Source organism: Pyxicephalus adspersus, unplaced genomic scaffold (assembly GCF_032062135.1).
Source record: "Pyxicephalus adspersus unplaced genomic scaffold, UCB_Pads_2.0 Sca76, whole genome shotgun sequence".
Lineage (NCBI taxonomy): Eukaryota > Metazoa > Chordata > Amphibia > Anura > Pyxicephalidae > Pyxicephalus > Pyxicephalus adspersus.
Window position 1 is genome coordinate 12,533 of NW_027317083.1, and position 17,451 is coordinate 29,983.

At 35.1% G+C, this 17,451-nt stretch overlaps 1 protein-coding gene across 1 annotated transcript in view; it reads right to left on the minus strand.

Annotated features, from left to right (window-relative positions):
* Window positions 1–17,039, minus strand: part of LOC140344848 (dynein axonemal heavy chain 11-like) — a gene marked incomplete at both ends in the record, with an annotated part of 29,168 nt that extends 12,129 nt beyond the window's left edge. The window contains 10 exons of the mRNA XM_072432050.1: window positions 2,658–2,780; window positions 5,595–5,753; window positions 7,370–7,526; window positions 8,263–8,423; window positions 10,854–10,985; window positions 12,294–12,527; window positions 12,804–12,950; window positions 14,440–14,566; window positions 16,639–16,730; window positions 16,815–17,039. Of these exons, the coding sequence (XP_072288151.1) occupies window positions 2,658–2,780; window positions 5,595–5,753; window positions 7,370–7,526; window positions 8,263–8,423; window positions 10,854–10,985; window positions 12,294–12,527; window positions 12,804–12,950; window positions 14,440–14,566; window positions 16,639–16,730; window positions 16,815–17,039 (1,557 nt within the window). The remainder of the gene's footprint in view (window positions 1–2,657; window positions 2,781–5,594; window positions 5,754–7,369; window positions 7,527–8,262; window positions 8,424–10,853; window positions 10,986–12,293; window positions 12,528–12,803; window positions 12,951–14,439; window positions 14,567–16,638; window positions 16,731–16,814) is intronic.
* Window positions 17,040–17,451: the final 412 nt, after the last annotated feature.

The window sequence follows — 17,451 nt, forward strand, 5'->3', positions numbered from 1 at the left end:
TAAGAAAGAATATTTGTAAAGTAAAATGTTTTTAAATATTTTTGTTTCTTTAGTTTGTTTTTTTAATTAGTAGTATGGCAGCCTTTAGGTCACACAGCTGCTTTAGAAATGGGCTCCCTGGTATTTCTTTGGTTTACTGTTTACCGTAAAGCATTAGCCCTTCTATTTTTGTTATTGGGAGTGATTAAACGGTGCTGCCAAAAAAAAGTCAAAAACAGACTGGGTCAGTTAACAATCAAAATGTTGATGATAGTGATAGACAAGTGATCTACTTGTTTTTTTACTTTTTAAAGAAACACATACCATCTATTGTTAACATCTTTGTGCACCAGACTTGTAGGCTTGTATCTCAAGTACTTCAAAAGGGGGGTAAAAAAAATATTCTTACCCCAAAACCTACCTCTACCTACTAGGTACAGCCAACCACTAGCCATGTAAACAGTAAGATTGTGTCACTGCAGTCTCCAAGAGATATATTTCAATTATACCTAAACATCAGTTTTGTATGGACAGGTCCTTTGAAGTCTGGAATATCGCATTAACAAAATTCTTGTATCAGTGCTGATCTGCACTTTTTTATGTATGGGAACCCGGGTAAAGTGAAATAAATTGAGGCAGCTCATTCCGGCACAAAAATACTGAACTTCCTTTGAAACCAGCAAAGTTTGGACTTTGTCAAAATCAACAAGAAGCTCCCCTACTGATGTAAACGAAACTGAAATTAGGCTTGTATTGAATTGCTGATCACAGAGGTCCATTTACTGTGTCCCGGGCCCCATGAATAGCGTGGCGTTCGAGAGAGAAATTGTGCGCTAAAAAAAGAAAACTGCAAAACAAGTGAAAAAATGCTAAATGCTTAAAAACCACACTCGTTTGTTCAAAGTAGCTATTCACAATGGGATTGATGGCTGTATTCAGCTCCAAGCCATCAGCCAAAGCAACTTTGCTCCAATTCCTGATTCTTTATTCATACCAAGCAGGAGCAGAAGCAGTTGGACATACTTAAGCAATAAGGCACCACAGGCAAGCTCTTTCCCATAAGTGTCCTGCACTTTGTGCATGTTGTCAAGCGGCACAGCTGGGGGTGAGCGCCTCCAAAAAAATTACAATATTTTTAAGTATGTTCAAGACCCAGTCACTTTTTTTTTAAAGAAAGTAAACTTTTTTTCTTTGTATACTGCTCAGAAGTGTATTTCCAAATTACCGTGGCTGAGGTTGTTTTTCATTTTATCAGCCCTCAACATGGGCTGCCTGCAATAGTCTCAAATGTGGATTGTGAGCCATGGAAAATGCAGTCTATTATTTACCTTTGGGATGAAGATTAAGACACTATTTTTGCTGGAAGGTCATGTAATGTTCCGAATTGTTTCAAGACTGGCTATAGGTTGCAAGGTTTTCCATAAACCCCCCTACTCACCCACACACTTTTTGCAATTTTTGTGTCTTTCTCTATTATAGTTTCAGACCACACAGTGTACCACCATACTATTGATCAGAAATTCTACCAGAAGATCATTTTCTGAAAACAAAAATAAGTGCAGGAAACAGCTATTGGAAATGTTCATGCCATATATTTTCCATTGCTGGCTTTCTCACAATATTGGTCTCCTTCTGCAAATATTCACAAAAAGTCAAATAGTCATTTAGAACTGTTAACTATTGCTTTACCGTGAAAGGAAAGAAAATGTAGAAATAAATGGAAGTCCTACATTCCATCACTTACTAAGCTATTGGGACAGTAAGTGGTGGTGCTTTCATAAAACTGAGATCATGGGAAAAATGAAAGTTATTTCTTTTAAGCAGGGTCAGTCCAAAGGGTGCTTCACCAGGAAGGGATGGAAAAAGGGCAGACCTTCAACCTCTACTGCTGAAGTAGTCGACAAATCATAAGGGGTGCATACTTTAGCCTTTTCCCCTTAAATACTAAAAGACCTTCTCTCTCTCTTCTGTCTGTCTAAAAGTATTTTTTATTGAATATACAGTACTAATAGCAAGTTTTGGGAAGTACTTTTAAACTTTATAAAGGAAAATATCATAAAAGGAGCAGCCACCACCAAATGGCAGCTATTAGTTTTAAAGTCAAGGAGTGTCAAACCCAAGTAACTTTTAGCATTTAACCCTATCTCAACACTCCCACGCTGGCACCCATAATGAGTCAAGGTGGCTGAGCTCATCCAGGTTTGCACCACCCATAGTAGTGCAGCATATGTGCATCTTGTAAAGCTTTGGCAGGGCTGTAGTAAATCAGGAGGGGTCAAAGACCATTCTCCTGTAGTGCTGCATATGATCTATGTCAAATTTGTGGTTTACAAACCAATTTATACTACCCCTTGAAGACACATTTATTTATTTAAAGTGCCCTCCATAATGTTTGGGGGGAAAGGCACATTTTTCTTTGATCTACCCTTCTGCTTCTCAGTGTAGGATTCTAAATCAAACAATTCAGACATGATTAAAAGTATTTTCATACATAGTTTCACCATGTACAAATTACATTTTTTTGTCTCAAACATTACAGGGGGCACTGTATGTAGTCAACTTTTGTAAATTTTATTAGGATTTGCGTAAAGAGTCTTCCTATTGATTTAAAGACCTTACCTGCTACTATCTTATTGTATTAGCAGAAAGTAGATCTATTCATTAGGAAAAACAATTACCTGATTGTCTTCAAGTGTCTCTATTAAATCTTCATCGGACTTCAGCAATGGAGTTCCAGTGGCTGAATGCTTCTCATACGAGAACTGCATGGTGCTCCAAGTATGGTTCATCTCCACAAGGACCTGGGTCAGTGAGTTTGTACATTTTCATTAGATTTTTTGTTTTATTATAATTTATTGATTCAACATGGTTACATCCTAATTTTAAAGGCATTATAATATATTGTTTGGGAATTTTTCATTTGGGACCACAATATAGCTTTTTTTTAGTTCCACACTGGTAAGCTGCTGGAGAATACAATTTGATTGGTCTCTACGGGCTTTTTATTATTCATTGTCGTTGAATACCTACAATTTAAATGTGCAGCATGTATGTCACATTTACCTCTTCCTCACTAAAGCACAGGCATCCCTCTCCTGCGCAAGCTTGCAGTTCTGAAGCTGGGCGTGCCTCTGTTTCCAAGCTTTATCAATTCCGTTCAATCCGCTGGCCAATCAAAAGATAGCCTCTTGATCAGCCGCACTGCCAAGGAATTTTGCAGCACATTTTCAGTGCTCTGAAGAGAAGTAAGCTTTTTCAAGTATTTCCTTCCTACAGATGTACTCAAAAGAGTAATAAGAATCCACTAGCTGCAGGAATTTACCAAAATCAAACTTCTTGGTGCAATAAGCATATGATGGATTATTTCTGATTGGCTGCTGGGATGAAATCTATTCCTCACTATCACTTACTGAACAAATCTACTGATCAAGGCTATATTTTTTTATTTTTAGGCAGCCAATATGACAATGCCCACTTAATTTGGAATTATATGCACTTCAGTTTGATATATGTGCTTCTCGTAATCAGCCTTTTAAGTAGTAATCTACAAATTAATCCGTGCATAACCATGTTTTATACTATGAAGCACTGTAATAACGACAATGAAAACATAAGGCGAACTGAAGTGAAAAAGGATATATTAAAAAAAAAAAAAAAAAAAAAAAAAAAAAAAAGGGAGAACGTCTAAAATCTAAGATGAAAGGTAATTTAAAATTTCACCAAACTATTAAAGAGCAATTTAGGCAATTGGCCTACAATTCTTATACTTTGCTGCTCATAAGATGAATGTGCATAGCTTTCTAGTGAAATACATTTTTTCAATATGCTTTGCCTGCTGAACACACCTAAAATACTTCAGTAAATATTTATAGTTATTAAGCACCGGACACAGCTTCATGATGCCACAGAATACACAAGGCAATTAGAAGCATGAGCCTGTCCAGAAAGGCATGGGTTGGGGTGGCTTTAGGTGAAAGATGAACAAAATGTATTCAGGTCCTGATTAAACTGTACATAACTGTATATGCTGGGAGTTGTAAAAGATTGAAGTCTAGCAGTGTCATCAGACACAAAGTATAGAATTAGAATTCTGCTACTTAGAGAGTAGTTAAAGCTAAGCTAACAGATATCCCAATTTTGTGGGCAGGGGTTTGCAGTGGTCCTTTACCACGTAGGGCAAGATTTCCTGCATTGTAATAAATGTCAGTGCCTGTAAACCATTATGGGGGCCATTTAAAATAGAGGCTGCAGGGAAGGAATCTGTAGAAGCCGGAAAATAAGTGATTTTTACTTTTCCCCTAGATCTACACGAGCATTGCTGGGTAGCCTCACTGCAAGTCTTTGTCTGGGATTCACTTTAAATCCTACCTTCAGGGATAAATATAACAAGACACAATTGAATGTAACCACTGTAAGTACAGCGCAGCAGAGCTAGAGTGTGAGAGGAAGAAGTAGTACAAAGGCCGACAATAAGGAGAAGGAAACACAGTGGCACATAGATTGGGTTATCACTCTGCTGCTTCTACTTTCAGTATCTAGTAACAAGGCTGGGGTGGCTCCAGAACCTGGGTTTAGAAGCAGTGGGCAGAACAATGCTGATGAGACTGAAAACATCTAGGGGCAGAAAATCAGATCTTACTTGTACCGAGTGGTGCTTCTGATAGGAACTAGAGTTCTAGAGGCAAATGGAGTCCTGGAATCAACTGGTATGCTGGCCAGCTTCTGAAAATACAAGTTTCCTGGCTGTCCTGATAACCCTCTTATTTATTCATTTTATAGAACGCCAACTTCGAACACATTTGCAAGAATTGAGGTCATAAATGTATGAGTGTTTCGGGTTGATGTGAAGCTCATTAGCATTCCCATGGTTCAACTTACAATAGTTTTTTCCCAATTAAATTGATACTGTCACTTTCATTTAGGATTCATCAATGAAAGAAAACTATTGTATATAGAAGTATGGAGACAACTTCGGCTTTAAGGACAACACTGGAAATACACAAATCTTAAAAAAGGCTTGAAGGATGTCTTAGTACATGTTTTTTATTATTGATTATTATTATTAAAAAAATATGTATGCAGTCTGGGTGGTCATGAAAGAAAACTATTATCAGAAATGCAGCTGGGATGGCAAAGAAAGATAGAACAGCAAGTGTATGCCCCTAATTCCTGTGCCAGACAAGGCCACATAACTTTCAAAGTTCACAACCAGAGAAAAAGGTTTTTTTTTAAATCTTGGTAACAATGCTCTTTGTTCACAAGGGTTTAAATTAATTGAAAAAAGGTGATGTAAAATGGCCACCCACCAATGCAAATTTGATCAAACCCAACCATCAAACCTTTAGATTTGGAGGTTATCCATTGAAATTAAATCAGATCAAATCTAGGTAATGTTAGATTCCTAAAAGTGGGACAGTTTGCCCAGACATATGCATCACAAAAACATGTGATCTCCACTATACTCATATCCCTATATACAGTACATGTATTAAAGTGACAGAAAATAAACAAAATAATAAAATTTTAAGCTCTATATCTTTTAACATTGTCTTTTCTTTTTTTTTCTTCTTTTTTTGCAGTATAGAGGGGAACATTAGATTTGTCTGCAGCCTTACCCGTACAAATACAACCATATCCCACACTGACTTTAATAAGACGATGGCAGAGCGACAGTGGCGTAGTTGTTTATACTCCGGGATGCTGACTTCAAACAGTTCTGCTGTTTCCTGCAGTTTTCTCATCTCATCCTCCAGCCTGGAGATATTTCTGTGGGTCTAAAGACAGGAATACAGTCATTTGACTGCATCTTAGTTGTGACATTTCCAAGGAGTGTGAATTATCTGCTGTTACACTTGACTACCTTCTGAAAAGTGCATGTAGTGTATTTTCAGAGGCCTGAATCACACCTCATGTAGTTGAAGTTCTTCTTAACATTAACAGTTCAATACTGCCAAACAATGTCTGGGAATTTTATAGACAGCTTCAGGGTGAACAGAAGTAATTCACTTTTTACTTTACCAGTATTGTACACAACATGCTTTCCTTTCTGTCAATCAGAAATGTGCATAAAGAGCTCCATTGCAGTGGACTAGGAGCCTTAGAATCTTTACTGTAGCTATTCTTAAAAAAACAGGGCTGTTTTACATGTAGAAACATTGTTGGATTTATATTTATTTTATTTGGCCGTTAGGACTCATGTTTAAATGAAGGGTATGTAAGTCAAGAAAACTAACAAAATGAAAGTAATTCCTCCCTGTGCATTCATATTGGTGGTCTTTAAAGCTGATCTTATACTTAAAAGTCTTCAAAGAACATTTTTAAATGTTCCCCCTCCTCCTTGCTTCCATAATTTAGGGTGGATGTCATCATTGTGATAAAATCAGAGTATTCCAAGTCTAAGTGTAGATATTTCCTAAAGACTGATGAATAAATATGTAGAGTACCAATAATGTTAACTTTTTATATATAAAAATATAAAAGCTTTTGATGTCATGGGGCAAAACCAGGCCCAATAATAATTGTTTCCTGCTCTGCTCAATGGATACCTCACTGAAACAGTTATTGCCAGTTTGAACCTTTTTATCAATTTTTTTATTGCTGGGTTTATATATAGGCAGCCTCATGGATGTGCACTGTACTAGGCACTGATGTGAAGTGGAGTTAGAGAATCTATCCATTTAAATAAGCTGCCTATCTCATGGCAGTGCATGTACTTTCTATAGATTAGTTTCAAATTGCAAGGTATGTCACACTGTCAAGGTGTGTGGCACCCTGGGTGTGTACCTGGCCCAATAATTCACCAATAATTTACAAATCATATTTTCATATTTCTTTCTGTTTGTAGCAGTTTGATAGAAGATCTTTTTATAAATGCCTAAATTGTATTTGTGAATACTTGTGCCATGCTTTGTCCCAGAAACACAATTTAGTCATTGAGGTAACGTGGTGTCTATAGTAACATTGGTTGCTTGAAATTATCACCATTACTGTAAATCAAAATCTGTAATTATACCATGTTTTACAACCTTTGGATAAATGGGACTGAAATTAGAAAATTTCTCTGGTCCATAATGGAAAAGTAGGTGAAAGAGCTTAAGGGGATATTGGTTAATGAGACATCTATGACATCTTACCACCAGCAGGGAGGCTTGGGAGATGGAAGAGGTGAGTGACTGGAATTGACCAGGTGTAATCAGCCAAGAGGTACAAAAATAGCAAAAGATTTTCCAATATCAAAGTCATATTAATGTGCACTTATCCGCCTGCATTGTTTATTCCCCCACAGTGAGATTGTCAAAATGGTAAAAATTATTGTACAATCCACTCCTATATAAAGTATACATACCTCAATACTTTAAGAATAGAAATAGTCATTACACGTGTATAATACCTTATAATCCATTTGCTCAGAACAGTTGAACACATAGACCATAATTCCCAAAGCGCGCCCAAGATCTTTGGTTGTTTCTGTCTTTCCTGTTCCAGCAGGACCTGAGAGTGCTCCGCTCATAGACAGATGTAGAGACTGAGTCAACGTTATGTAGCACCTAAAAATGTATCAGTTCATTCATTACATATTTTTGAAAGAGGTCTTATTTAGAAGAATGAATTCAGTGACTATCTACCAACAAGTGGAAGACTGAAAACCTTTGGCCTAGGGCAGGTGGTCCTTCTAGGAATGGTACAGAAATCTGTGGGCTAAAGAAAGTGTACCATGAGAAATTTTCCATGGTGCAACAGTAATTAGTGGGCATAATGAACGGTAGGTGATTTAAAGACATAGTTTATTGCAATATACCTTTTCACAACAATTTTCTTTACAATTCTTAGTATTTGGCCACAAGAGCTGAAGTCAGCTACAAGAGTGACTTCTGTATGCCCATTATGTTTTCCCAGCTGTGATTCCTACTCTTGTTGATGAATGGGGATTTATTTCCACTAAAGGCCACCAACTCACCATATCTTTTTAGGACTAGTTGAATACCCCCTGTCCTCCCCTGTTTTAGTCTTCCCTTGACTATCCTCAAATATGTGTAAAAGTTTAATTTAGGGTCCAATTTCACCTTTTTAGTAATATTGTTTACACATGTATGACATAATAAGGTCTAAATTTTCTCAAACGTCAATTTTCAATTAGATATAACTGCATTGTTACTATGAAAAACTCTGTGTTTTCCCAGCAATACAATTTAAATACATTTTCTTTTCTTGTAGCAAATAAAAATGATAAGACCCTTGCTTTTCATTAACTCTTTAACTAAAAGGTAACTATTCTATTCACACCTGTCAGTGAGAGGTGTGATCACTAGGCGAGGTGTGTTACCAAGATATTCATAGGAATATTGGAACTGAGCATCACAAATATTAACAAAACAATCCTTGGTGACTTCATCCCAGTGGTGCCGCAGTTGTGACAGCCAGGTAAAAGCCTGCCCATTGGATACCTGCAAGAATAAATACATAAAATACAATACAATTGAAATAATATATACTGTTATATACAAAGGTCCAAAACCTTAGAGTGCTTTGAAAAAGCAAATACGTCTAATAAATATAAGGTCTGATTTCTTAAAGCTCTCTAAGACTTGAGAAGATAGACTTTCATGGTGGAACCTGGGTGATTCAGCAAACCTGGCATACATTTCTTAAAAAACATTTGCTATTAGTTGGGAAATATTTTTTATCCTTGAGCAGATCTATACCAGGTTTGCTGGATCACCCATATTCTTCAAAAAAACTAAATTCTCCTCCAGTCTTGGAGAGCTTTTTTGAATCAGACCCATTGGGCATAAAATGTAGATTTTAAAATGAAATTTTCCCCTTCATTTTCCACCATTTCAAATCTATGAAATAAGAGTCAGGTGAACAACACTGCAGCAGATCCTAGACTCTCTTTCACTATATCCTGCTGAGTACCAGAATATTCCAATGTCCCATTAATCAGAGACAACTGTATTGGATTTAAACTTTTTCTTCTGGTTCTGGCCTTTTAAATGTGCCATGTTGGTACAAACTTGAATCAAAATCTACATGTGTCTGTGTAAATAATTCTCAAAACAGGCAAATTCTTAAAACCAATTATTTGGAGGCCAATATTAGCCACAAATATTATTTAGATTCCAAGTATTTTCTATACAGACTACAGACATTGAAGAGGGATGGGTATATTATATATATCATCATCTGACATCTGACTTGAAGTTTCTTTCAGTTGCACAGATTAATATTTTTGTTCCACAGCCGCCATTGAAATGTCAGCTCTTTTCCAGTACAGTGTCACTTAGCATGGTTCAGTAGCAGATATTACCATATAATCTGGTTACTCTACAGCTCATGCAGCTCTCTTTCAGCTTGGTCCTTGTGTCATGGCAGCTAAATTCTGAAATTATGACGGCATTTACAAGCTGCCAAGAAGGCATTTGTGGACTGCCAGCTCAAAGTGTACTATACCAAACACAGATAATCCTTGATATTTCAAAATAAAGGGCAAATTTTATCTCTCATTTACATGCTGAATTCTGAATGTTTTACCACTGAAACATCAATCTTCCCCTTTTGTTAGTAGCAATGATCTGGATTATTATATTCATAGTTCTGTAAATTGAACAAAAAGTCGAACTGTATTGGAAACAACTGACAGTGATATAGACACTGACAAATTTATTTTAGTTTAATTAGAAGGTTAGTCTTGTGGTTGATGCTAAGTTTGCTGTTTAGAGCATTGTCTTCAAGAAAACAATATACTGTAATGGAGGCATGGGGAAGATGTCTTTTAAATATAAAAATTTAGGGTATTTTGGAGGGATTGGTAAACCCTTAACCTCCACCCACTCTTGTTCCAAATAACCCAATTCATTTAGCTCTATATTTGTGCTAAACACATCCAATTACCAATCATAGATAGTCCAATGCATGTTTTGATGAAGGTTTTTCTGCTACAACCAGTTGTCATTCAGAAACAGTAAACTTATAGATGCTTCCGTGTATAGGAGAACAAAAGGAATATTTAAGAGTTTTACTGGCAAGTTCTTAGACTGGGAGAGTTTTAGTTTGACTGACCTGAAGGTTTATAAGTCTTATGGTTCAGCAATAAATGTAATAATTCCTGATATTAATTTTCATAGTCACCTAAACTCACAGAAGTACAATTCTACCTGGGATATCAATATACACCTAAAGTACTATAGAACCAAACACTTCTTTCTTTCATTTAACAGCAGTTAAATTAATACGATGACAGACTTCAACATTGACGGCAACATCAGCTGAGCAAACTTTAATATTCTTTGATGAGCCTTGATTGCCATTTACAGTGGGTTTTCATATCATCCTTAAAAGGAAGGACTTTACAACTTAGAATATTTTTAGTATTTATTGTTCGATTACAATAACCCTTTGTAAAACAAAACTTTTAAAGAAATATTCAAATGTAAATCTTCCGAGACCAAAAATCCAATAAGATCCTTGTGCAATGTGATAAATTATAAAATTAATTTATGTAAGCAAATGAAGTTACTTGCTTACCTCGTCTTAAGTTAAGGAAGGTATTTATTAACTGGAATTGTTTTCCAGAACAATATCACAGAAGCAACAATGAATACAGCTGTCATGTTAGAAAGTTGCAAATTCAATTACTGGCATAATCCTTAAACATTTAGACAATCCTTTTTTTCCTGTGAAAATTTGCCTATTCTTTAAGTCATAAATATAATTGTCTAGATGTGAACGTAGCAATGTAACAAAAAAAAAATTACTCCATCAAAACATTCTGTCACTTTTACACATAGGCAGGGGCGAGCTTTTCAACAAATGAAATTATTCTTTATTTCATGCTTTTAAAAATGCATTAGGGTAATTGCTCTGCATTAAATTACCTTCTGTGCAATAAGCTTGGCTACCACATCTCTCGCATGAACATCAATTGTGCATATTGTCATGATCTTCTGACGCACCCCGGGGGTAAGTTCCCCTAACAGCATGTTTATAAGGGCATTCAGCTGAGCAATCTACAAAATAATTATATTCAGATGAGATATTAAACTCAGTAGAATAAAATCTATCATGCATAAAGTGCTAAATGCATCTGTGAAATGTATCGTGCCTTCAACAGGACATGCATTGTTGTTCCCATCAAAACAAACAACTTTTCAAAATTGTGCCATTAAATGGCGCATTTCACTTTAAGAAAAAAAAGTAATTTAAGTATGTAAATAATTATACATATTTGGGGTTTTAGATCTGAGAACTTTTTTTCTTACAACATTTAGGTCAAAGTGACTAATTTTCATCCATTTTCATATGTTAAGGTATAGAACGAAAGCTTTTAAAAATGGCCGGTGTTTAAAAGTGATGCCGAATGTGGGATAATTTGCATTCTATTGCCCATAATCCCTTGCTGTGCTATGCAAATACATATTATTTTAGTCCATTAGTTAGAATATATCAGTGAAGTGGAGCTATTGTACAATATTATGAAAGGGGTCGAAAACCCATTTCATGGTACTTTTATTACTGAAATGCCATTGGTATGACTTTTACAGTCGGTAACAAAAAAACTCCAAACTTCTGTTTTATCTATTACTGAACAATGGTGAAATCAATGAAAGTAATTCTATCAATGTAACAAGGATTGAAGAGAGAAATGTGAAAGTGTTATTGCACTTAAAAAAAGTTAGAATCAATGGTAGGATGAACCTAACCACATTTGTGCATTATCGTTCCAATTTCTTTTTAGTATATGTGCTGCCGAAGCATTATAAAATGATAAACTGATTTTTCAGAGGACCATTAATTAGCCCTTAAAATAACCACCTCCACCACCACTTTTTTTTGCCATCCCAGTGACAAGGTTTCCCTATCTGTCCTGTACACAACAGAAAGTTAGAGTAAAATTAAAGTTTGGGTGCCCTCTTATACTGTTATCATATATCATATAGAAAGATACAACTTAGACACCACAAGTTGCCTGCTATTTTATTGTATGAAGGCCTCTATGTAAACCCAGAACTCCCACTCTGGGCACATGAAAACCTTGTTTACAATACTAATGCTGGGCACTTTAGCTCCAGCACCATTATTTGACACTGAGCTGTTTTTTAGTGTAATTGTATGGGTGAGGAGCTGGAATATAGTTACAATATTAGAGAATAGTAAAGGTCTTACAGATTGTAAATAAAAAATGTTGAATAAATAGTCTTTACTTCAGAGAAAAAATGTCAACTCGAACTACAAAAATATATCATAGTGTATAATTAAAAGAAAGATAACAGAATATGAAAAAAAAATTGGAATAAGATAATTTGCAACATTGTTACCTGTTTACGGTTATAATCTTTCAGGGCATTCTCAAAGCCTTCTTCAAACCTCTTAAAGGCAATCTCCACATCAGTTGCCCACCAGATCTGACTAGCAGTTAGGGCAACTTGTGCAGAATAATCGAAAAGCCATTGGTCCCGCAGTTTATCCTCGTACCCTGCTACGGCATCCATGATTTCCTGACGTACTGTTGATTTCATGGCTTCCTCCAAAAGCCTCAACCAGCTCTCTGCCTACCACAAACCAGGAAAAGATTACAATTATTTTATGAATGTAATAAAATTTTACTTATACTTCTTTTTATCTCATATTCAGTGGGTTTCTGTAAACAGAATATTTTTGTGTTTGTGGTAAACTGGAATCTTTTTAATCATTAATGTGGATATTTTGCATACTGTTTGTGGGATATTACAATACTGAATTAATTTATCATATCATTAAAATATAAATCATATTATATAAAAAAATAACTTTATATAAATACTGGATAGCATTTTCACATTACTTACCTGGCCTTCACACACACATGGTTTGGTAAAGTAAACAAATTCTTTTTCTTTGCTGTACATCCCTATAGCAATTTTACACTCTCCATCTTCATCATCAAATCTTAGATCGGCAATGTTGTCAAACAGCTTCAGAAAGTGACGAATCACCTTTTAAAAATTGGGGAAAAATGTACTATTGTCGTTATTTGATCATAGACATAGAGAAAAAAATATGCACTAATGGTTGTTATTATGACAAGAGAGTAAAATACACTTTTAGTTAGCACATATATTTAAGTTATTATTGTAGTCTTTAGTCTGAAGAAATTGTACAAGATGTTTACAGTGATAGAAGCTTCCTCTTTCTCTTTTTGGGTATTTTGTTCCATGAAGATATTTGTAGATCATTCACTATAGGTGGGTTAGATTAGAATAAACTTACTCTGTTAAACATTTAGAAACTGAACTCCATACAACCACCAACAGTTCTGATCTCTGCACAGGCTATGCACAGCTCTATAATGATAATGCCACCTTTACTTTTACAGACTGAATATCGGGGTTTACAAATAAAGAAAGCAAAAAAATACACTTTATTAAATTCAAGATATCAATTAAAAGGGTCAACAATATTTGATAAATTTAGGGAGGAGTGTGTTTTATACCCAGCGCGTTTCACCCACAAGGGGCTTCATCAGGGGATTTGGGGATCTAGGACACAACCTTCAGCATTAGCAGATATAGTGTTAAGAATAAAAAAGGAGCCTCAGGTAATAAGTTGAGTATGCATTAGCAAGAGCTGGGAAGAGAATAACTTGCTGATACTCAAAAGGTCAAGAGGGACTAAATATACCAATGGTGCAGATTGGAGGCAATTCTTAGTTATTAATGCTAAAAAAGCACAGCTCAACTACATGATCCATGCGAGTATTAGATATGGTAAGAAAAGACCAGTCAAAAGCAGATGTTAGTGGTATTCGTGTTGGTCTCCTCTTAGTACCAGCTCTCAAGGGATAAACAAAGGTAGCCTGTCAGCAAGCAACCACACACTAATAAATTTATCAACGAGTGGGACTCTCTAAATAACAAACAACCGCTAAGTACTTGTTTTATGTATGGGAATCATGTAACCATGTTATTGTTGACCCTTTTAACCTTTAAACTGATATCTTGAATTTGTTAAAGTGTATTTTTTATATTAAATTGGTTAAGGTATTACTTTGGTGACTAAAAATTGCCTTATTTCCTCTTTTCTTCCTTTCTTGTCATGTCTGGACTGTCATGTGTGGACTATATTTGTTTATATAGTCAAGGCTCGGCACCACCCTTTCTCTATAAAGTTCAAACTATTTCCGTATATATTCTTTGGGTGCCCTACTTTGCATTTTTCCAGTATATATATATATATATATATATATATATATATATATATATATATATACATATATATATATATATATATTTATGCAGAGACTTTTGGACAGGACAGTTCCCTATTGTGTTGAGAGATTTTAATTTTGCTGTGAAATATCCATGAAAGAGATAAAACATCCAATACCCACAATACACAATACAGAAAAAGAATAAAGTAGTCTTCCCTTGACAGATCTTTCTATTAACACCACAATATATCTCCCATTACACACTTCTCGCTTACCTGTTTAGGCTGAGTTCCCTTGGAAATGATTTCCAATAAATCATTTGAGGAAACAAAATAAAATCTGGGGAATCTTAAACGCTTTGATTCCAAGTAGTCCGCCAATGATTTTTCACATACTTTGAGTCTGCAAAAAAAAGAGAGCTATACACAAACACTGGATGCACAATGTGGAACTGCTACTGCTGTTGTCCAAATTCTAAATTGAATTAAGAATTCATCCTAAAACATTTCTTTATACAATTAGATAAAGAGTTTGGAAGAATGTTAGTCAATTAAACTTATATAGACATTAGTAAAAAAAAAACATTGCCAAATGTTCCTCTTTTGCGTTGTATAGAGGAAAAGCACAGATCATTCTTGATTACCAATTAGTAAAAATTTGTAGTTTAATTTTCTTTTTTTTACCGCAAAAGAATGACTCATAAATGTAGCACTGTAGCACCAGCAATGCAGGGGTATTATAGCCAGGGCCACCATCAGGTGGGGACAAGGGGTAATTCTGTACTGAGCCCCTATGAATGTTTTTGCAATGCTGGAACTTTTAAACATGGGGGTGAGTCTACTTTGCATGGAGCCCATACATTTCTGATGGCAGTCCTAATTTCAGTGCAATATTCAGGGTATTTTATGGGGTTAACTATCTGAAATATCACTTTGAATTGTATTCAAATTTCAAAAAAACTCATCCATATTTATCTGGCTAGATTTCATGCACTGTTTTGTGGGTTCTGGGGTATAGGAAACAGTGCAGTCAGCCACTTTGCTAAACAACAAATATGACAGCATCAAGATTTCTTTTATATTGCTACAGTGGCATCTACAGAAATGTGCTGAGACAGAAAAGCAGTAATCACACTCAATAATACTGCATTGCCAGTCAAAAAGTACAGCAAGCCTGTACAGTAAACAAATACAACTACCAAATGAGTACATAAAAATACCATAAGGGAATTAAAAAAATTTAACACTTCTTCACATTATTATTAAAATGTATTTGTATAGCACCAACATATTATGCAGTGCTGTACATTAAATAGGGGTGAAAATGACAGGCAGATACAAACAATGACAGAAGAGAAGAGGACCCTGCCCAAAAGAGCTTACAATCTAATCAAGCTGAACACATTGGTAAAAATATTTAAAAACATTAATTGTTATAAATATTTAAATCATTAGGGCAGCAAAAAGCCTTTAAACATACACTAAAAATCTTCTATATAGCAGAAAGTGACCTGAACTTTACTGGATATTAATCTGCATGAAAACCTTAACTAATTTGCCTTTAATATAAGACCAAACAGGTAATGACCCATAAATCTCAGCTCTGGGGGAAAATTGGTTATACAAGTCTCATTTGTTGCAAGATAAATTGCAATCATTTGTTGTCATTTAATTAAACAGTAACTTTTTTATGCATATATTTATCCTCATATGCACCTAAAATGAGGATATTATTCATGATTGTGGAGGGTTTCAGCTGAACTCAAACAACTCTAATGTGTATTTTCAATAAAATGTATTAAAGAGAAAAACAGCAGAAAATACTTCAGTGGTTGTGCACTGACACTAATTGTTACTGCATTTATATCAAATACAATTACTAATTTTAAAAGCAGAAAATAATTACAAAGGTAAAAATATAAATAATAAGAAGACAGCTGCATTATTAAAATATTAGAGAGTAACATTTATAAATGAATCATCCCGAACACATATTCAGCTTCGAGAAGGCAAATAAATGCAATATGTTTTGTTCCTATTAGTCATATGCTGAATTTTGCAAGAAATTAGGAAATATGAATAGAGAAGTGAATGGCATGAATACAACTCCAGACTACAGTGCAGCCTAAAGATATATTTAGGGGGCAATTTATAGTGATTGCTAGGGGTTCCTTGAGAAATGAGTAATTTGTGAATCTGTAAGGGTAACATTCTTCCCATTAACCAGAAATTATTAAGACATTCTTTTTACTGACCACCATAGCAGGGGGTTCCCTAAAGACCTGAAAGTTGTTATAAACGATTACCCCATGTTAAAAAGGCCAAGCAACACTGATCTACTGTAACAAAATTACTGTTTAACATACAAATCATATTAAAAATCAGTAATACAACTTATATTGTTATATAGTTCTACTAATTTAAGAAAAAATGAAATATTTATTTTTATCTATGAGGCAATGAAAAAATACAAACCTCTGCAGAAGAGTCTCCAACTTTGCCAGCAATCCTGGCTCATTTGTAACTTTAATTACAATGTTTGTTTTGATAATGTTCTCCATTAGATCCTAAAACAAAATAAAAATACATAAAACATATATATGCACATAAGGTACAATAAATACAGACACACTCAAGTACAAGTACAATACCTTAAAGTCTAAATCAATTCCATCAAACCTCCTGGCATCTTCCGGAAGTTGGTTCCGGATGTCTTCTGAGTTAGCAAATATACTTTGCAAGTGTGCCCAGGTTTGCTGAACATCCAGCCAGACAGAAATAACCATATCAGACACCATTAGTTTCTTCTGCCACGTGCTTACCTCCAGTGAAAAAAATTCTACATATTTGCTCATTAAAATGTTCTGCAGTTGCACCTAGAGAGATTAAAGAAATATTTAAATCATCTGTTCCCTAATAGTCCAATATCAAGATGCGTAGGTTTTCTCATCACCTGGACTACTTCTACTTAGTTCCCTCTGCCACAATATGAAAGCCCCAATGCTACTCAAGGATAACAGAACAGAGTAGTATATGAGGTATACTGGTTCCTAGGAGCTATTCCTTATGTCAGTAAGCTCTGGGCTATTCTTCACTTTATCTGCCCTTTTCACTATAGCTTTCAAAGTGTAGAGCTTTGCTATACAACTGGAGATTGCGCAGGAGCTTTCCCCCCCTGGACCTTTATCAACTTGATATGTCAACTAAACCCTTAGGTTTTCAATGTCATTCATTATTTATTATGCCAACTTATGCCTTATTTATTATATTATTTATTTATTATTATAT